Source organism: Capra hircus, chromosome 3 (genome assembly GCF_001704415.2).
Source record: "Capra hircus breed San Clemente chromosome 3, ASM170441v1, whole genome shotgun sequence".
Lineage (NCBI taxonomy): Eukaryota > Metazoa > Chordata > Mammalia > Artiodactyla > Bovidae > Capra > Capra hircus.
The window spans coordinates 69,347,976-69,370,846 of NC_030810.1; the positions used below are offsets into that span (position 1 = coordinate 69,347,976).

At 37.7% G+C, this 22,871-nt stretch overlaps 1 protein-coding gene and 1 non-coding gene across 2 annotated transcripts in view; both read left to right on the plus strand.

Moving 5' to 3' along the window:
* The window catches only part of KIAA1107 (KIAA1107 ortholog), a 91,366-nt gene extending 80,280 nt beyond the window's left edge, over positions 1-11,086 (plus strand). The window contains exons 14-18 of the mRNA XM_005678107.3: positions 976-1,681; positions 1,881-1,968; positions 2,393-2,532; positions 6,607-8,934; positions 10,215-11,086. Coding sequence (XP_005678164.3) covers positions 976-1,681; positions 1,881-1,968; positions 2,393-2,532; positions 6,607-8,934; positions 10,215-10,684 — 3,732 coding nt within the window. The 3' untranslated portion in view covers positions 10,685-11,086. The remainder of the gene's footprint in view (positions 1-975; positions 1,682-1,880; positions 1,969-2,392; positions 2,533-6,606; positions 8,935-10,214) is intronic.
* Positions 11,492-11,563, plus strand: TRNAE-UUC. The gene has a single exon. It is a non-coding gene; the product is annotated as a tRNA-Glu (tRNA).

A 22,871-nucleotide genomic window follows, 5' to 3' on the forward strand; every position in this document is an offset into this window, starting at 1 on the left:
GGGTTTGGGGTTTTTTTTTGCTTTTCCCCTGCCCCAAAAACCAAATTTTTCAAATGTCAATGTGTTATTTCCCAGGAGCTTCCCTCTGGCCCTTGCCTCCAGAGGACTAAATATTTAGTGATAAAATTTCTGGCATTTGGTATATAGGATTGAAGAGAGAATTTTTGGTGAAAAATCATTATAATGTCCCTCAGAATTTACCATATAATGACTACCTGCTTTAAAGCAGTAAATCTTGAGCTCAAGTCCTAGTTCAATCCCTTTTCATCATGTGCATGCATGTGAGTGCTAAGTCGCTTCAGTCATGTCTGATTATTTGCGACCCTATGGATTATAGCCTGCCAGGCTTCTCTGTCCATGGGATTTTCCAGGCAAGAATACTGGAGTGGGCTGCCGTGTCCTCCTCCAGGAGATCTTCCTGACCCAGATACTGAACCCTTGTCTCTTACATCTCCTGCACTGGCAGGTGGGTTCTTTACCACTAGCGTCACCTGGGAAGCCCGTGGCCTTGGGTAAATTACATACCTGCTTTAAGCCCCCGTTTCTTGTCTAAGAAATGGAGATAGCAGCAGGAGATATCTTACAGAATTGTTGTGAGGAATGAGATGATATATGAAAAGCATTTTAGCACAAAACCTGGGAGTGGGCCCTCAAAAAATGTGGGATTCTATCATTTACCCAAGGCATCCTAATATCATTAAATGTTAATCTCTACCATAATTTCACAAAGTTAAATAGTATGCCTTTTTAAAAGTAGAATTTCCTATTAATTGTTGTTTGTTGTATTTCAGATTTGATTAAGGTAAGGTGATCAAAGACACATTTAAGTGATCCAAGATAATTCAAGTTTTAAGTGGCCCTAAATCATAATGTGAATTTTGCTGCTTTTTTCTCTTTGAAAAACTGGCTATTGAAACATAAAGCATTACGTGTCAAAGACTTTTCAAAACACAAAGTTTTTTTTCTTTTTTGTAGCAAAGAAAACAGGTTACTGACTGTGGTGCTATAAAAAACAAATCCGCTGGAGGAAGTAACAAGAAAGAGTGTCTGAGTTATCTCTCTGCTCATCAGAAGATGAAATCTGATGGATTAGGAGCCTCTGGACATTCATCAAGTACTAATAGAAATTCTATAAATAAAACTTTGAAGCATGATCCTTTAAAGGAAAAGGATCCAAAAGCAGCATCCAAGGGTACAAAAGAATTAAAGACTGTGGGAAAAAATGTTTCTGGAAAGCCCAAAGCTATCATAAAGCCCAAAGCGGAAAACAGTGATAATGCAAAGTCAACAAAGCTGTCACCTAGACAAGCTGTGGAAAGATCAGCAACAGCAGCAGCAGATGAACAGAAAAATTCAGGAAATGGAAAAGGAGTGAGAAATCAGGAAGAGCAAATTACAGGTGCCAGACCCAAGGTACTCACTGGAAATTTAAATGTGCAAGCCAAAGCAAAGCCTTTGAAGAAAGTGACAGGCAAAGATTCTCCACACCTCCAAATTGCAGGGCCCTCCAGCAGATCTACGAATTCAAGTATGGAATTACTGACTTCCACTGACTCTCTGGATGAACCAAAAGAAAATGGGTCAGTGAAAGAGAAGCTTTCTGGTCATAAACCTTCCTCTTGTGACTCTCGGGGACAGACTGTGAAAAACAGTGTAGAAGGTATAAAAACTTCCACTGTAGGTGAGTTTTAGCACTCTGATAATTTTATTTAGTTTCAAATGCCAAAAAGAATTTAGTTACATATATTTATGCAAACTGAGGAAAAGTTTTTCTCATTCTAACATTCAATTTTGCATATATATTATATGACCAGTGAATTTATACATAATTATTACGTATTTATTGTTCAGTCTCATGACCCACTCATCTCCATTTACAGCAATGAAATCTCGACCTGTTTCAAAAGATACCAATGGAATTTCCAATAAAAAAAGCACTCATGAACAGGAATCTAATACACATAACAGGTAAGTCTTCATTATCTTACCTAGACATTAGCTTTCTCTGGAAGTCAGTCATGTACTAACTTCTAGCTAAATATTTTTAAAATATTTTTCCTTAGAAAATTTAATATATTTATATAATGATACTTTAAAACTTATTATACAAAATGATAGAAGAATAATGTATCCTTGTGGCACCTAAGTATGCATTGCTTTCCCATAGTAGAGCTACAGTTTATAAACTTAAACACTTACAAACCTATGACTTTTTCTATTTTCAGAAAAGAGATATTTTTTACTTCTTTGAGAAAAAGTATTTTTCTTTTTGCTTTAATTGATGTTTAATTGATTTACAGTGTTGTGAAAAACTATATTTCATGCATGGGTCTTTTAAAAAATTATGTTTCAGAGTCTCAGTGTAATACTGAACACAAATAATTTTTCTTAGTGTGCTAAAGAAGATCACCAGCAAAGGATACAGTGATCCAGTACCACAGGCAATTTTAAAAAAAAGAGGAAATGGAAATGGATGTGCTACAGCTCCACAGAGGACAAAGAATGCCACAGCTAATCTTGCTAAAACTCAAGGTAAAGTTGAAATACTCCTAGGTTTTACTTCTTTGTTTTTTTGGTTTTTTTTTAATTTTTATTTTTACTTTATTTTACAATACTGTATTGGTTTTGCCATACATTGACATGAATCCACCATGGGTGTACATGCGATCCCAAACATGAACCCCCTCCCACCTCCCTCCCCACAACATCCCTCTGGGTCATCCCCGTGCACCAGCCCCAAGCATGCTGTATCCTGCATCGGACATAAGACTGGTGATTGATTCGATTCTTACATGATAGTATACGTTTCAATGCCATTCTCCCAAATCATCCCACCCTCTCCCTCTCCCTCTCCCTCTGAGTCCAAAAGTCCACTATACACATCTGTGTCTTTTTGCTGTCTTGCATACAGGGTCATCATTGCCATCTTTCTAAATTCCATATATATGTGTTAGTATACTGTATTGGTGTTTCTCTTTCTGGCTTACTTCACTCTGTATAATCGGCTCCAGTTTCATCCATCTCAACAGAACTGATTCAAATGAATTCTTTTTAACGGCTGAGTAATACTCCATTGTGTATATGTACCAAAGCTTTCTTATCCATTCATCTGCTGATGGACCTCTAGGTTGTTTCCATGTCCTGGCTGTTATAAACAGTGCTGCGATGAACATTGGGTACATGTGTCTCTTTCAATTCTGGTTTCCTCAGTGTGTATGCCCAGCAGTGGGATTGCTGGGTCATATGGCAGTTCTATTTGCAGTTTTTTAAGGAATCTCCACACTGTTTTCCATAGTGGTTGTACTAGTTTGCATTCCCACCAACAGTGTAGGAGGGTTCCCTTTTCTCCACACCCTCTCCAGCATTTATTGCTTGCAGATATTTGGATCGCAGCCATTCTGACTGGTGTGAAGTGGTACCTCATTGTGGTTTTGATTTGCATTTCTCTAATAATGAGTGACGTTGAGCATCTTTTCATGTGTTTGTTAGCCATCCGTATGTCTTCTTTGGAGAAATGTCTATTTAGTTCTTTGGCCCATTTTTTGATTGGGTCGTTTATTTTTCTGGAATTGAGTTGCATAAGTTGCTTGTATATTTTTGAGATTAGTTGTTTGTCCGTTGTTTCATTTGCTATTATTTTCTCCCATTCAGAAGGCTGTCTTTTCACCTTGCTTATATTTTCCTTTGTTGTGCAGAAGCTTTTAATTTTAATTAGATCCCATTTGTTTATTTTTGCTTTTATTTCCAGAATTCTGGGAGGTGGATCATAGAGGATCCTGCTGTGATTTATGTCTGAGAGTGTTTTGCCTATGTTCTCCTCTAGGAGTTTTATAGTTTCTGATCTTACAATTAGATCTTTAATCCATTTTGAGTTTATTTTCGTGTGCGGTGTTAGAAAGTGATCTAGTTTCATTCTTTTACAAGTGGTTGACCAGTTTTCCCAGCACCACTTGTTAAAGAGATTGTCTTTACTCCATTGTATATTCTTGCCTCCTTTGTCAAAGATAAGGTGTCCATATGTGTGTGGATTTATCTCTGGGCTTTCTATTTTGTTCCAGTGATCTATATTTCTGTCTTTGTGCCAGTACCATACTGTCTTGATGACTGTGGCTTTGTAGTAGAGCCTGAAGTCAGGCAAGTTGATTCCTCCAGTTCCATTCTTCTTTCTCAAGATTGCTTTGGCTATTCGAGGTTTTTTGTATTTCCATACAAATCTTGAAATTATTTGTTCTAGTTCTGTGAAAAATAAGGCTGGTAGCTTGATAGGGATTGCACTGAATTTGTAAATTGCTTTGGGTAGTATACTCATTTTCACTATATTGATTCTTCCAATCCATGAACATGGTATATTTCTCCATCTATTAGTGTCCTCTTTGATTTCTTTCATCAGTGTTTTATAGTTTTCTATATATAGGTCTTTAGTTTCTTTAGGTATATATATTCCTAAGTATTTTATTCTTTTCGTTGCAATGGTGAATGGAATTGTTTCCTTAATTTCTTTTTCTACTTTCTCATTATTCGTGTATAGGAATGCAAGGGATTTCTGTGTGTTGATTTTATATCCTGCAACTTTACTATATTCATTGATTAGCTCTAGTAATTTTCTGGTGGAGTCTTTAGGGTTTTCTATGTAGAGGATAATTGCCCATGCACATCTCCACAGACAGTGATGGGACATCAAACTTCTTGCACACTGGGTTCTTCTGTCAGGATTTCTTTAGCCTTCTCGCAGAGGCTCTTAACCTGGGACTGGGACAGCTGCTTGCACTCGTTCAGCTGCTCGATCCACTGGTCCAGCTCCTTGGTGAACACCTTCTCGTCCATGATGCCACCCGCCCGAACCAGCTGCCACTCCGCGCTCCTCCCGCGCCGCCGCCCGCACACGGGCCACATGCACACGCCGCCGCCGGTTCCCAGGGTATTTGTGAGGGTACCGGCGGTTGCTCAACGCTAGCGCTGGCCCTCTGGCTCCCCCTCTGTGCTCGGCCACCGGCCCCTGCCCTCCTCCACTCGCTCTAGCCCCGAAGCTCTGCTCTCTGTAATGGTGGCTGCTGGCGTGGTGACATCACGCCCAGCGTCAGGAGGCGGCAGGGTGCGGAGGGGTAGAAGGGCCAGGACCGGAGCTGCGCTAGCCCAGGTCCGCCGCCAGCCAGACTCGCGCGGTAGGGCTCCACGCGCAGGCGCAAAACCGCCCGCTGGTTACTGAGGCACCTTGGCCTTTAGGGCGTGGTCCTCTAGCAGGGAGGGGCCGAGGGAAGGGAAGTCCCAGACCGGGCAGGGGCCTGGCTTGCTTCTCTACTTCTTTGTTTAAATGGAATAAGCAGAACTCTGATTCTGGAACTTCAGCAACGGATAAGCAAAATATAACATGACTTCACTCATTTTACATTCATTTCATACTTCAGAGACAAGATTTTATTCTTCCACTTTTCAGACTGGTATTTTGGGGTATAAGTTTACTCTTTCTTTTGTGAAAATCATGTTAAGGGAGTCACCAGGTTATCTGCATTTCTGGTCCTTCTATATATTATGCCTGTGTTTCTTCAAAGCTTCATTGATAACTCTAAGAATTCCATCTGCAAAGCCAGCACTAAAGAGCTCTTTAAAAACTAATGGTACCTAAAAAAAAAAAAAAAACTAAACTAATGGTACTGTCTAGAGAGCTGTAATACGTAGGAAGGAAGAATTTTCTCTCTAGACCCTGTGCTGTGCCTGTTGTTTTCCATGTTGTAAGAAAGAGAAGAATACTGATCAGATTGCATATTTGCTAATACAATAACAGATTTTAAAAATTAATTTGCTTCATGCATTAAGCATTCACATATGTAAGAGCAGTTTGTAAAATGCTAAACACAGTTCTGGGGTAGGTAATGAATTAATACTGAAAGTAAATTTTAAAATAAGCCAGAGAAAAATTGTTCATGTTCTAGTAGATAAAAAATAAACATTTAAAAAGATTTGGTAATTCTGTTTGACAGTTTTAAATGCTCAAAATATTATCTCTAGAACTTCAACCATTATAAACAAGTGAATTCTCAAAATCAGTCCTCTTTCCTTCCAGTAACCAGCTTTAGTTTCAACTGCAGATCTAAGTTGTTAACCCTAATGAGCTATAATAATAATGATCTGGTTATGAGAAATAAATTAGTTTTGTTACTGTTGGAAGAAAAAATTACAACAATTTCAACATTTCTATTTTGTATTTAGTTTGATTCTCTTTTTCAACTGTGTGGAACAGTCTATTTTTCTCCCCTAGAACTTCAAAGGGAAGACCCTTAGTACTCTCTTGGCATAAGAAAACCAGGTTTTTCTACCTGTGTATATTTATGCAAATCCAATTCTGGCATAAGGCTCAATGCTCTTTGCTTGAAGAAGAGAGAGCCTATTTTAATAATTTTACTTAAGATGCTGCAATAGGTTCTCTATATTGGTAGTAAAAAATTTTTTTAATTTATCAAGTCATTAACTCCTAATTTGTAATTGTCCATTTGATCTTATGTTACCATTTCATCATGTTATCTTTTTGTTTCTTTTAAAGGATTTTAAAAACCATATTGAATTTCACTCACAAACTGGAAGATATATTTTTTAATTTTCTTTTCTTAGGATCCCAAGGATCACCAGATTCAGTAAAATCTTCATTGTCTTCAAGGCAATCTGATGAAAATGTGACAAAATTGGACCACAGTGCAACTACAGATAAACAAACACCTAAGAGAAAAATTGTCAAGCAAGGACAAACAACTTTGCCTAAGATTAGTGCAAAAAAGGTCACAGTGCCTAAAAACCCAAATCAACCTAAAAAAGGTGAAAATTTGAATAATAAAGACTCAAAACCGAAAACACTTCCTGAACAGGTTATGCTGAAGACTCTGCCTTCTTCTCAGAGACCTTTAAAAAGTGAACCATCTGTTGTCCTGAAAAGTGTGTTTCTTGACGTATGTGATAATAAGAACAAAGGCAGTGTTTCTGAACAGAAGCCTCATGAACCTCTAACTAATCTCACAGCCAAAACCAGTGATGCAGAAGCATTTCAGTCACCATGCATACTCGACTCACAGAAGACACTGAACAATCAAGAAAAAGAGAAATTGGTGTTAGAATGCCAAAATACTTCAAATCTGGATAAATTAATAAAACATGAACTGGAATCAAAACAGATATGTTCAGTTAAAAGTGAAACAAATGTTTCTGGTCACAAAAAAATAGATCACTGCACCATAGCTAAAATACCTTGTCATTCTGATGAGAGTGATAATGTCGATCTAAAATTTTATAGTACCACTGTTCTAAAATCCATGATTTCAAATCCAAAAGAAAACTCTTTGAACTCGAATCCAGTTTGTGACTTAGACTCAGCGCATGTAGAACAACTGCATTCAGAATCAGATAGGGAGAAGCAAGTAGGGAGAAAAGATACAAACCAAAAATTAAGCATTAAATGTGTGAAAGATGTTTTACCTTGGGTTCCTGAAAAGACAAATGGTACCTTAAATTCTGGTCAAGATGACAGAAAATCTAAAATTCATGTAAAAGAAGAGACAATTCCTAGTCAGTTGTCTAATGACTCTGCCATGAATGAAGACAGTCATGCTACAGTAGGTTCACATATTTCCTCCAAGTGTTTTTTGGAACAAATATCAGGGAAAAATTCTCCTAAAGATACGGAAACAACAGAAACTTCAGAGAGCCATGAAACTCCAGAAGCGCCATTCATGAGTCACTGGAATTTGAGTACCAATGTTCTGCATCAGAGAGAGAGTCCTGAATCAGACAGTGGCAGTGCCACAACATCCTCTGATGACATAAAGCCCAGATCTGAAGACTATGATGCTGGAGGGTCTCAGGATGATGATGGGTCAAATGACAGAGGTGTTTCTAAATGTGGCACTATGCTGTGCCATGATTTTCTTGGAAGAAGTAGCAGTGATACCAGTACTCCTGAAGAATTAAAAATATATGATAGCAACTTAAGAATTGAAGTGAAAATGAAAAAGCAAAGTAGCAGTGACCTTTTCCAAGTTAATTCAACAAGTGATGATGAGATTCCTAGGAAAAGGCCAGAAATTTGGTCTCGATCTACAATAGTTCATCCTAGGGAAAAAGAAAATATTCCACGAGGCAGTGTCCAGTTTGTACAGGAAGTAGATCAAGTTTCTTCCTCAGCAGATGAAACAGAAGATGAAAGGTCTGAAGCTGAAAATGTTGCAGAAAATTTCTCTACATCTAACCCAGCTCTTCAGCAGTTTCAGGGGATAATTAATCTAGCTTTTGAAGATGCAACTGAAAATGAAAGTCATGAGTTTCGTGTAACTAAAAGTTTTAAAAGGTCTGTTTTACTTTCTGTAGATGAATGTGAAGAGATAGGATCTGATGAAGGGGAGGTCCATGCTTTCTTTCAACCTTCTGTAGATTCTCTTTCACCTTCTGATGTTTTTGATGGTATTTCTCATGAACATCATGGAAGGACCTGCTACTCCAGATATTCACAAGGAAGTGAAGGTAGTGTTTTAGAATGCAGACAAAAGAAAAGCAATAGTATATATAAAAACAAAAGCTCTCCCTTGGGTCTTAGTAGCATTGACTCGTCAAGAAAAGATAAACAGAGTGCTTCAGCCACAGCGAAAAAGGGCACAACAGATGTCTTGTCCAAAGGAGGCAGACAGCTTCCTCCAGGAGATAAAAAAGTATATAGTGGAAGCAATGTGGATAATGACTTTGAGACACACAGCAAATTTTCAGATAGTGATATAAAATCTCAAGAAAGACCATGTCATTTGGAACTTCATCAAAGAGAATCCAATTCTGACATACCAAAGAACAGCTTCACAAAGTCTCTGGACTCCTGTTGGAGTCAAGTTCTGCCTCAGGAAGGTCAAGTGAAAGAAAGCCATTCTACAGCTACCGAAAAAGCTAATATTGCTTTATCTGCAGGTAATGTACAGAAATAGACATGCTAAATTCATAAGAAAATGAGTTTGTAGAATCTTAAAGTTGTCGGTAGCCCCTGAATGTTATATTTTAGTTAGAATAACTGCTTAAGCAACAGATTCAAATTTTAAATGAAAACTGGAATTTCTTAATAGAATGAAAATTAGCTAGTTGCTCTTAATTGTTCACTTAAAATCTTAGTGAAAAATTAACATGTAATAAAAATTTTGGTTGTTTATTAGAGCTAATCTACTAAGAGATTTTACATGAAAGAATAAAGAGAAAAACATAGTTTGCTATTATTTAGTTATTTATGTCTAATTTAACATAGGAATTCTTGACTATTAGAAATTTTATTATACATTGGATATGATTTATGAACTATGCTAATATATAAGAGGGCTGTGCAATAACTATAGTAATATGTAACTAAAAACACTGAACTATTTTAACTAGATTAATTATTAAAATTTATATACATTTTACAGAGATTAAGACTTTCAAGATCACTATAATTCTGTTCTAAAATTTTCAAGTAAAAAGACAAATTTCCTTAAAGAGATTATATTTAGAGAAATGATAACATATGAAAAAAAGCCCAGGCTTATTTCATATGTATAGATGGTTCCTGTCTAATTGTTTTGTGTTGTTTGTCTTCCTTATTATTGTAATTTGAACTATGACCCACATTTAAAATATGCAATAGTGGCTGATTAAGTAGCTATTGTATACCAGAATGAAGAAAAATACTTACCAATAGTCCCTGTAGAGCAAAATCACAAGAGTAGGGAGCTCATAAAGTTGTACTTTTTTGTTTGTCCTTGCTTGCATCCTCTTTGCATGTGCAATATACTAGTAAGTCTTTAGGTAAAATGTATCGATTCTCCCTTTGAAACTGACTTACCTTAAACATCACCATCAAATAACCATGTCCTTTTTTCTCTTTAAGTTTCTATTGTAGTGAATTAGATATATGTGTGCATTCTGTGTATGTTTAAATAATTTTTGTTTTCTGTATCACAAGCTTTTACATTAAATTATGGAGAATTATTGTTAGTTTCCTATGTTGATTTTCCTGTTAAACATTACCTTCAAGTTTTTTTTTTAAACAGAAAAAGAAATGCCTCAAAAATCTTCTCCATTTTGTATAAATGTTATTTTTCCCATTTTGTGGGGGTTTTTTTGGACTATAACTGTTATATTGTGTTAATAGTTCTACAGAACTCTGAGGGGGTACCAACATGTGCAATTTTTACATTGTGTAGTATTATGAATTATTTCAGGAGACATAGATGGTTGTGACACAGTGGCACAAATCTACATGTATGACCATCGGCCTTCAAAAACCCTGTCTCCAATATATGAGATGGATGTAACAGAAGCATTTGAGCAGAAAATGGAATCAGAAACACAAGTTACAGACATGGATTTTGAAGATGAGCAACACTTTGCAAAACAAGACTGGACACTATTAAAGCAACTGCTCTCTGAACAGGACTCTAACTTAAATATCACAAATTCTGTTCCTGAAGACTTAAATTTAGCACAGTATCTAATTAATCAGACACTACTTTTAGCACGAGACAGCTCAAAACCTCAGGGTAAAGCACATGTAGACACTTTGAACAGATGGAGTGAACTAACATCTCCATTTGATGATTCCTCAGCAAGCATTACCATGGCTAGTTTTTCCTCTGAAGAATGTTCACCCCAAGGGGAATGGACAATTCTGGAACTGGAAACTCAGCATTAAGAGTGTTAACACTTCAGAAAATGTTAAAATATGCCACCTCTTTATTTTTTTGATGTTTATATTATATCCAAATGATAACTGCATTAGCCAGATTTAGTCTATCATTACTACTGAGGAAGTCTTTCCAATTTAGTTTGTTTATTAATATGAGATCATATGTAGAAAAAAGTGTTTTGTTTTTTTTTTTTCTAAAAATCTTGAGCATGTTTTCTATAATTATTGGAGAATTTAGAAGACCTATAAGGAAACCCTTGCTTTAGTTTTCCTTTCCTAACTGGTCAGTTACTTGTTTATCATTCAATAATTTAAACTGTGAATGCACAAGTAGAACAGTCCCTTTTTCTCTGCATATGGTAACAGGAATTTAACAATAAAAAAAAACTTATCATGCTTGTGTCAATTTATGTAGAGTTAATCTGTGACATTCAAACTCAGGTTGGTATGGTTAGACTGATAGCTAGTATTAGGAAGAACCTTCACTTTTCCAGCCATTTAGATCCAGGAAATTATTAAGTAAATGCATCTCAAATTTCATTGACATTTTTACTAAAACAAGAGAAGCAGAATTTCCTGTATCTCTTTTGGGGGATATATCCTGAGAAAGGCATCTGCTATTATCCAAAAGAAGTAGGAAAACTGTCCATCAGTTTTATCTGTACAGTAATTCCCTTGGATGGTGGGATATAATAGAATTGGCATCTCTGAAAGCTTTGTAACTGACTCATAATTTCTCTAAAATATATCAGAAGTAAAAAAAATCTTTTGGTTTAGAATTCCTTTTGTAATTTAACAAAGTTTTGGGGGAATTCCCTGGTGGTCCAGTGGTTAGGACTCAGTGCTTTCACTGCTGTGACCCAGATTCAATCCCTGGTCAGGGAACTAAGATCCCATAAGCCAAGCAGTGCAGCCAAAAATGAAAAGAAATTAATTCACAAAGTTTTCAACAAATGACAACTATAGAGATAATCTATAACTATTTTGAATATCAACAACTGTATAAATATACAATCATTTGGTATTCTTACACATTAGTTAATATTAGCTGCTGCTGCTAAGTCGCTTCAGTCGTATCTGACTCTGCACGACCCCATAGATGGCAACCCACCAGGCTTCCTCATCCCTGGGATTCTCCAGGCAAGAACACGAGTGGGTTGCCATTTCCTTCTCCAATGCTACTAACCTGTTATACCATAAATTCACGATGCTTTTTTTTAACTAGAAGCTCTACAAGGAGCACTCATTCATTCAGTTAAGACACACATTTGTTCTAGGCTCTGAAGTGTGAAGATAAAGTTTGATTCCTGCTCCTCAAAACTGGGTTCAGTTTCTAATGAAGAGAAGAAACCATATAAGGTCAAAAACAGTATTATAAGAACTTTATATCTTAAAAGCTGGATGGGAATTTAGAGGTTAGTTTAATCCCTTCAAATTCCCAAGGAAGATTCTGAAACCCAGAGGAATTTTTTAAGTGCCCAAGGTCCCACACTGATTTGTGAGCCAGAATCCAATATTCCTTAATTTCAGTTTGATGTACGACATACTTCATTTGGTATATGATAGAGTCAGAAACAGCACAGATTCTCAAGACAGTGTGTTATTTTCTTTTTCTCCAAATGTGAAATTATTTTAATAAACTACCTCAGAAGTTTACAAATTTATTACTGAAACTTCATTTCTTTCATGTCATACGTGCAAATAGATAGTAGGGAATGAAATTTGCTTAAGTATGACACCTTAGGTAATTTCAGGAGTATGCTTTCTTATCATGTGCTTTTATGAACAACAGCATATCTTACCAGTCTGTTTCTTGTGGAACTGTGGACTAGTTCTTTATCATTCAGCAAACATATTGAAAAATAATTGCTGAAATTTATTTAGCACTTATTAGATGTTAGACACTGTGCTTGTTGTTGTTGTTCAGTCACTCAGTCCTGTCCAACTCTTTGTGATCCCATGGACTGCAGCATGCCAGGTTTCCCTGTCCTTCACTGTCTCCCAGAGTTTGCTCAGACTCATGTCCATAGAATTGGTAATGGCATCCAACCATCTTATCCTCTGTTGTCCCCTTCTACTCCTGCCTTCAATCTTTCCCAACATCAGGGTCTTTTACCAGTGAGTCAGCTGTTCGTATCAGGTAGCCAAAGTATTGGAGTTTCAGCTTCAGCATCAGTCTTTCCAGTGAATATTCAGGACTGATTTCCTTTAGGATTGACTTGTTTGATCTCCTTGCTGTCCAAGGAACTCTTCAAGAGTCTTCTCTAGCGCCACAGTTCAAAAGCATCAGTTCTTCAGCACTCAGCCTTTATAGTCCAACTCTCACATCCATACATGACTACTGGAAAAACCATAGCTTTGACTATACAGATCTTTGTCAGCAAAGTGATGTCTCTGCTTTTTAATACACTGTCTAGGTTTGTCATAGCTTTTCTTCCAAGAAGCATCTTTTAATTCCATTGCTGCAATCACTGTCTGCAGTGATTTTGGAGCCCAGGAAAATAAAGTCTGTCACTGTTTCCATTTTTTTCCATCTGTTTGCCATGAAGTGATGCGACCAGATGCCGTTATCTTAGTTTTTTGAATGTTGACCTTTAAACCAGCTTTTTCACTCTCCTCTTTCACCTTCATCAAGAGGCTCTTTAGTTCCTCTTCACTTTCTGCCATTAAGGTGGTGTCATCTGCATATCTGAGGTTATTGATATTTCTCCCAGCAATTTTGATTCCAACTTGAGCTTCAACCAGCCTGACACTGTACTAAATGCTTTAAATACCCATTAACATTTAATTCTCACAACAGTTCTATGAGATATGTGTTCTTACCTTTTTTTTTTTTTTCCCAAAACGAGACACCTTGGGAAGCGGCACCTGGCCAGAGAGGAACCCAGGAGAGCTGTTCTCCTCTTATCTTTATTACACCTGAGGAAACTTATGTAGCACCCTTACCTGAGATCAGCTATCCCAGTGGAAGGAACTAAAAGAGAATTACCACGTTACACTGTTGTTTGGTGGATAACAATTGTATATGGTCAGAGTTGTAAGTGCTCAGAGAGAAAAGCTATGAATAGATTGTCAGGAAGGAAAGATTAGAGAAAGCTTCTTAGGGCAAGTAATATTCAGTGAATGACTTTATAGAATTTATTTAAAGAAAGGGTTTGATGGCTGCAATCTTGTTGGAAATGTAGGTCAGATGACTTGAAGATGTACTTTTATAGAAAGTACTTTGATTTTCTTAGATTGTGTGTTACAGTCAATAAAAATATTGAATAGAAATGTTTTTAAAAGATGCTTTTATGCATAGTTTACCTAAGACTCAAAAACTCATACCAAAAAAAATATCTAACTTTTAAAAAATTTGAGTTCTTGGTGCAGGACTGATAAAGATTACCAAGAGAGAAGCAACCCAAACTCATATACTGGCTGTGGGAATGCTTCATTCAACAACTGACAGATATAACTAAACATATTCAAGAAAAACTAGTGCATATGCTCTAAATAAAAAGTACCCGTACTAAATGGTTTGCAGCAGTAATGAGGTATTGCCTCACACCAGTCAGAATAACTATTATCAAAAAGTGTACAAATAAAATAAATACTGAAGAGGGTGTGGAGAAAAGGGAACCCTCATACACTGTTGGTGGGAATGTAAATTGGTGCAGCCACTATAGGAAACAGTATGGTGCTTTCTTAAAAAAACTAAAAATAGATAATGGGAAACAGTATGGTGTTTCCTTTAAAAACAAAAAATAGGCTAACATACAAGGGAGGAAGTGTCCAGAGAGTAGAGTAGCAGGAGGATCGGGTTTGCATTTTAGAATGATCACTCTGGAAGCAGTAAAAGTAGGACTGAGTGGAGCAGGATTCAAGGCAAGGAGACTAGTGATGAGTGTTAAAATAACCAAGGCTTCAACTAGGGCAGTAGCTCTGGAGAGAGAAAGGAGTGGACATACCTAAGAGATTAGCCATTAGCCAAGAGGTCATTAGCCAAAAAAAAAAAAAGCAAGCTCAGGAGTGAGGATGAGTTTAATCTAGGACATACTGAGTCTGAGATGCCTGTGAGACATTCAAGAGGCTTGACAATATACTGTGGAAGTGTCAGAAAAACATGAAGACCAAAAGGAGTATTCAGAAGTAAGAGAACTTGGGAGCCAAGGATAAGAGGAGACAAGTGGTGAACATATAATCACCACTCATCGGAGATGGGCAAATTAAGGCTGAGTTTCTACTCTAACCTATCAAAGTGGCAAGGATTTTAAAAGTAATTTGTGAAAACAAATTCAATGTTAGCAAGAGAATTAGTAAGTTTGGGGTCCTCCGAATGTTACAATGGGAGTGTAAATTACCTTTCCAGGAAGTAATTAGGCAGTCTATGTTAAGAATGTTCATAACTTCATATCCTTAACCTAGTCCTTTCCCCTCATGAGATGGGAAGTTGAGAAATAAGAATTTGAGACAAAATTTATCTACAAAATGTTTATCAGAGAGATCCATAAGTGAAAACTGAAAACCAGCTAAACGCCAACAGTAGGCGAAAGGCTAAATTATGATACAACTATATAACACATTAGGCAATGATTACAATTGCTTTCAAAAAATTATGTTTAATGTCAAGAGAAAAGTACAAGAAAAAACCCAAAGTATTTATTTATAAATAAAATATCCAATTTTGTATACTAACAAGTACATAGAAGGGACTAAGTGTTAACAGTGATTGTGATTAAGTGGTGATTACTATTTTTATGTTTTAACTCATATTTTCCATGTTTTCTACAAGGCACAGAGGAATAGGTAGGGTTTTTGTTTGTGTTTAGGTAAGTTGTAGTGGCTAATAGTGCCAAATGCTGTTTGAAATATCAAGGTGCACACTGAGACTGCTGCTGCTGCTGCTGCTAAGTCACTGCAGTCGTGTCCGACTCTGTGCGACCCCATAGACGGCAGCCCACCAGGCTCCCCCGTCCCTGGGATTCTCCAGGCAAGAACACGAGTGGGTTGCCATTTCCTTCTCCAATGCATGAAAGTGAAAAGTGAAAGTGAAGTTGCTCAGTCATGTCAGACTTAGCGACCCCATAGACTGCAGCCTACTAGGCTCCTCCATCCATGGGATTTTCCAGGCAAGAGTACTGGAGTGGGGTGCCATTGTCCATTGGATTTGGACATGAGGACTTTATTGATAGTTTTTGTCAATTTTCTTTAGAGTAGTAGCAAGTATAGAAACTAGACTACAGTGGGTTGAAGGGTGAACAGGAAGTAAAGTAGAACTTATCTTTTCAAGGAGCCTAACTGAAAAAGAGACAGTGGTAGCTTGAAGTTACTGTTGTTTTTAAAAGTAATTTTAGCACTTTGAAAATAAGAGGTTGAGAATAATCAATGAATCGGGGGCAATCAAGGAAGAGGCAGGAGGAGGTGGGATCAAACACAAAGAATACTAACTGATACAGGGCATTTCAAGGAACTTGAGGTGTTAAAATAAATAAAGCACTGGATGCATGCGGGACAGCAGTGGAAGACAAAGCTGGGGAAGTACAGGCAGGCCAAGACATGGAGCACCTGAAAGCCACGCCAAGGTCTGTGGGAAAGCCATTTAGGCAAAGACATTAAATATTTAAATATTGTCAAAGGCCGACATAGAACTATCTTCTAAAGATTACTCTAGCTGCATGTGTGTGCGCTAAATTGCTTCAGTCGTGTCTGACTCTTTGTGACCCTGTCAGGGGTCTGTCCAGGGGATTTTCCAGGCAAGAATACTGGAGTAGGTTTCCATGCCCTCCTCCAGGGCAACTTCCCCACCCAGGGAATGAACCGTTTTCTCCAGATTCTCCCGTACTGGAGTACAGGTTCTTTACCACTAGTGCCACCTGCTTTGGAAAAATAGAGAGGAGACTGTAGGAAGGAAGAGTCATGCTCTGCTGTGCTTAGTCACTCAGTTATGTCTGACTCTTTGCAGCCCAGTGAACTGTAGCCCACCTGGCTCCTCTGTCTATGAGGATTCTCCAGGCAAGAATACTGGAGTGGGTTACCATGCCCTCCTCCAGGGAAACCTCTCAACCCAGGAATTGAACCGGGGTTTCCTGCAGTGCAGGTGGATTCTTTACCAGATGAGCTACTAGGGAAGCCCATTGGAATAATTAAGGAGAAAAAGAGGCCCAAACTAAGGAAAAAATGGCCAAGTTGGAAATAAGAGGATGGCTTTAAGAGATAATCAGGAGGAATTTTGATAGAATGAACAAGTTCAGTTGAGTTCAGTTCGGTTTGGTCACTCAGTCGTGTCCAACTCTTTGCGAGCGCATGGACTGCAGCATGGCAGGCCTCCCTGTCCATTATCAACTTCCGGAATTTACAAACTCATGTCCGTAGAATGAACAAGAAGTGGTTACAAATTGAGTGTGAAGACCTGCAAGAAGGGATGAAGGGGACCCCTTTTCATATCCCAGATTTTGAATAGGTAAAAAACGGAAGGCTGATGGTTTGTAGTTGGAAAAAGGATAATTTCAACTTGAATACGTCTTATTTGAGATGTAATTGAGATAACCAAGGTATTCAATATGTCTTTCAAAATTCAGAAACCTAACAAACTAGTGGTTACCAGGGAGGGAGAGGAGAGTGGGGAGGGGCAAGATAGGAGTAGAACATTAAGAAGTACAAGCTATTATGTATAAAATAAGCTAAAAGGGCTCTTGGAGGAAAACACGGTCACTGCTGCCACAGCGTCCCAAGGCCACCGGCTCCTGCTCCTGACTCACCACTGTTTGGGCAGCCATGGCTGTTACAGATACTTGCAAGACTCCTGTGGACCCAGAGGTGGCCGTTCACCAGATTAGGATCTGCCTCACCAGCTGCAACTGTGAAGCCTCTGGAGAAGGTATGTCCTGCCCTGATCAGAGGCCTGAAGAAAAGAATCTCAAAAGTGAAGGGATGTGTTCAGATGCCTACCAAGACCCTGAGAACAGCTGCAAGGAAAATTCCTTGTGGTGATGGTTCTAAGACCTCGGGATCATTTCCAGATGAGGATCCACAAGTGACTCATTGACCTGCACAGTCCTTCAAAGGTTGTCAAACAGATCACTTCCATCAGTACTGGATCAGAAATGAGACTGAAGTCACCACTGCAAATGCTCAAATCAACATTTTTAATAAATGAGTAATCAGTTGTTATCCATAATAAGCTACAAGGATACACTATACAGCATGGGAATATAGCCAATATTCTATAATGACTATAAATGGAGTATAATCTTTAAAAATTGTTAATCACTATATTGTACACCTGTAACATATAATATTGTACATCAACTATGAAAAGTGAAAGCGAAAGTTATTCAGTCGTGTCTGATTCTTTGCAACCCCATGGCCTATACAGTCCATGGGATTCTCTAGGCCAGAATACTAGAGTGGGTAGCCTTTCCCTTCTCCAGAGGATCTTCCCAACCCAGGGATCAAACTCAGGTCTCCCGCATTGCAGGTGGATTCTTTACCAGCTGAGCCACAAGGGAAGCCCATACATCAACTATACTTCAATAAAAAGAAGAAAAATAAAACATATAACATATGATACTTTAATATAATCTTATGATAAAAAAGCACATGAAACCCAGAAAAACACATAGAACTCCAAAACAGAAAACATAAAATATGGGGACTTAGGTGGTCCAGTGGCTAAGACTGAGTTTCCAGTGCAGAGGGTCTGGGTTCAAAGCCTGGTCAGGGAGCTAGATCCTACATGCCAAAACTAAAGATCCCGCATACAGATCTCTCATGCTCCCAGCACAGCCAAATAAATAAGATATAAGATTGTTCGTTTGGTTATTTAAACTTTAGAACTAATGTATGTCCCACATATCACAAACAGAATGAAGGGGAAAAAGATAAAATGAGGGGTAATTTTTTCCTTTCAACAAAAGTTACAGGGCAAATGGTTGGTAAATGATCAAAAGATGTTTAACAAGACTCAAGCATCAGAAAAAGAACCATAAAAGTTTTTGAAAATAACTAGATTAATAAGTAATAAATTTGATAATTGAGACTATTATTACTGACTACCCACTAAACATTTTAATTACTTAGGAACTAGGAATGAAAACTAATTAAACACTTTGGCAACATAAAAAATTATTGGAGTTAATTAGATTTAACTAAGCAATTGAAATAAAGTAGAAAAACAATTCTAAGTATTATTATACTATACAAGTTTACATTATTGGTCAAATCAGATACCTTGCTTGCAATTCAATTTCACTTCTAATTTTGAAAATCAAGCTAAAATTCTGGGCAGATTACATTAAAATCAATCCAAGAACAGTATGTGGGGTGTATTTTTCATTGTCAATGAGACAAGAAGATCTACTAAGGAGGAAATGAAAGCATTTTGTTTGGGCTGTTGTGTGTGGCACAAATACTTGAGTCAGTTTGTATTACCACAGAGATCTACTTACAGCATATGAGTTTCGAACAGCTATTACTGCCATCACGGATTTAACACCCTTATTTGCTGCTTTTAAATATTTTTTAGAAACAAATTATAAGATCCTTGTTCAACTCCTTTTGCTATAATTTTTTTCTTAAAAATTACTGTTCACTTTAAACTTTATTTGGACATAATGTTGACTTTACAGCTTAGAAACAATAATGCAGTCAGTAGACCCTAAAGTTAGTAATACTACTGCTAACTGAAGAAAAATATTACATATGTAAGAATTCTTAGGGGAAAAAAATGAGTTTTCTCAAATGCTTCTTTTGGAAAGCTATGACTAGATACCTGACTCATCTGTGGGAGGGATGCTTCATTTGTGTATGAAAATATAAATCATCTCATTTCATCTCATTATCATGTTTCAGTCCCTTTTATGGTAGTCACCAGTAATATGACTGTGTCTTTATCAATTTTTATTGACTATTTACCCTAAGTGAAAAGTTGAAGTATATATAGTTTCTTTTTTAAGTAATTTGTATCCTAAAAACTTCATAAAGAAAAAAATAGGAAAGCAAATTAGGAATATTTACAAGAGATATGACAAAGATTTATCTTCTCAGTATATATATATCTCATTTATCAATCAGAAGAATGCTAACAGCCCAATTGGAACCTAGGTTAAAAGCAAAAAAAAAAAAATAACGAAGAAATAGATGGTCAATAAAAATACAGGGATGATATAATGTATTCATTTTAGTTCAGTTCAGTCGCTCAGTCATGTCTGACTCTTTGTGACCCCAAGAATCGCAGCACGCCAGGCCTCCCTGTCCATCACCAAATCCTGGAGTTCACCCAAACTCATGTGCATTGAGTCAGGGATGCCATCCAGCCATCTCATCCTCTGTCGTCCCCTTCTCCTCCTGCCCCCTAATCTAGCATCAGGGTCTTTTCCAATGAGTCAACTCTTCACATGAGGAGCCAAAGTATTGGAGTTTCAGCCTCAGCATCAGTCCTTCCAATGAATATTCAGGACTGCTTTCCTTTAGGATGGACTGGTTAGATCTCCTTGCAGTCCAAGGGACTCTCAAGAATCTTCTCCAACAAAACAGTTCAAAACCATCAATTCTTTGGTGCTTAGTTTTCGCTTCCCTGGTGGCTCAGAGGTTAAAGCATCTGCCTTCAATGCAGGAGACCTGGGTTTGATCCCTGAGTTGGGAAGATCCCCTGGAGAAGGAAATGGCAACCCACTCCAGTATTCTTGCCTGGAGAATCCCATGGACAGAGGAGCCTGGTGAGCTACATACAGTCCACGGGTCACAAAGAGTCGGACACGACTGAGCGACTTCACTTTTCTTTATAATTCAACTCTCACATGCATACATGAGTGCTGGAAAAACCATAGCTTTGACTAAAAAGACCTTTGCTGGCAAAGTAAAGTCTCTGCTTTTTAATATGCTGTCTAGGTCGGTCATAGCTTTTCTTCCAAGGAGTAAGCTTCTTTTAATTTCATGGCTGCAATCATCATCTGCAGTGATTTTGGAGCCCCCCAAAATAAAGTCTGTCACTATTTCCACTGTTTCCCCATCTATTTGCATGATGTGATAGGACCAGAAGCCATGATCTTAGTTTTCTGAATGTTGAGTTTTAAGCCAACTTTTTCATTCTCCTCTTTCATTTTCGTCAAGAGCCTCTGTAGTTCTTCACTTTCTGCCATAAGGGTGGTGTCATCTGCATATCTGAGGTTATTGATATTTCTCCCGGCAATCTTGATTCCAGTTTGCGCTTCATCCAGCCCGGCATTTCTCATGATGTACTCTGCATATAAGTCAAATAAGCACAGTGACAATATACAGCCTTTACCAATTTGGAACCAGTCTGTTGTTCCATGTCCAGTTCTAACTGTTGCTTCCTGACCTGCATACAGATTTCTCAAGAGGCAAGTCAGGTGGTCTGGTATTCCCATCTCTTTCAGAATTTTCCACAGTTTGTTGTGATCCACATAGTCAAAGGCTTTGACACAGTCAATAAAGCAAAAGTAGATGTTTTTCTGGAATTCTCTTGCTTTTTCAATGATCCAGTGGATGTTGGCAATTTGATCTCTGAGTCCTCTGTCTTCTCTAAATCCATCTTGAACATTTGGAAGTTCACTGTTCACATACTGTTGAAGCCTGACTTGGAGAATTTTGAACATTACTTTGCAAGCGTGTGAGATGAGTGCAACTGTGCAGTAGTTTGAGCATTCTTTGGCATTGCCCTTCTTTGGGATTGAAATGAAAATTGACCTTTTCCAGTGTGTGACCACTGCTGAGTTTCCCAAATGTGCTGGCATATTGAGTGCAGCCCTTTCACAGCATCTTTTAAGATTTGAAATGGCTTAACTGGAATTCCATCACCTCTACTAGCTTTGTTAGTAGTGATGCTTCCTAAGGCCCACTTGACTTCGTGTTCCAGGGTGTCTGGCTCTAGGTGAGTAATCACACCATCATGATTATCTGGGTCATGAAGATCTTTTTTGTATAGTTCTTCTGTGTATTCTTGCCACCTCTCCTTAATATCTTCTGCTTCTGTTAGGTCCATACATTTCTGTCCTTTATTGTGCCCATCTTTGCATGAAATAATACTAGTTATTATAGAGGTATAAAAAATATATTCATCTATTTAATTATAAAGATGAAATTATGAAACCTAATGTCGAGAGTACAGTGAGATTGGCACTGCATTCGTACATGTTTGTGTAAGTGTAACTTGGTGCAAACTTTCTGGAAAGCATTTTGGCAACTGGAATAGTGTCTTAAAAACTTCCTAATTGTTAAATCAGTATCTCACTTTGAGAAATGTAATGAATAATCAGAAATGGTTAAAAATAAGTACATACATGTATATAATATTTTAAAGTCCTAAAACATAGTAATGGATAAGTTATTTTGATATGTTGGGATACTAAGCTACTTTATTAAGTGTCATGTTCAATTAGAATATTTGATGATTTGGGGAAGGCTCCCAATAAATGAAGAGGTTAGATATTAATATGTATGTGATCACTAATCTAGAGCCAGACATCTTGGAAAGTGAAGTCAAGTGGGCCTTAGAAAGCATCACTACGAACAAAGCTAGTGGAGGTGATGGCATTCCAGTTGAGCTGTTTCAAATCCTGAAAGATGATGCTGTAAAAGTGCTGCACTCAATATGCCAGCAAATTTGGAAAACTCAGCAGTGGCCACAGGACTAGAAAAGGTCAGTTTTCATTCCAATCCCAAAGAAAGGCAATGCCAAAGAATGCTCAAACTACCGCACAATTGCATTCATCTCACATGCTAGTAAAGTAATGCTCAAAATTCTCCAAGCCAGGCTTCAGCAATACGTGAACCGTGAACTCCCTGATGTTCAAGCTGGTTTTAGAAAAGGCAGAGGAAACAGAGATCAAATTGCCAACATCTGCTGGATCATGGAAAAAGCAAGAGGGTTCCAGAAAAACATCTATTTCTGCTTTATTGACTATGCCAAAGCCTTTGACTCTGTGGATCACAATAAACTGTGGAAAATTCTGAAAGAGATGGGAATACCAGACCACCTAACCTGCCTCTTGAGAAATCTATATGCAGGTCAGGAAGCAACAGTTAGAACTGGACATGAACAACAGACTGGTTCCAAATAGGAAAAAGAGTATGTCAAGGCTGTATACTGTCAGCCTGCTTATTTAACTTCTATGCAGAGTACATCATGAGAAACGCTGGACTGGAAGAAACACAAGCTGGAATCAAGATTTCTGGGAGAAATATCAATAAC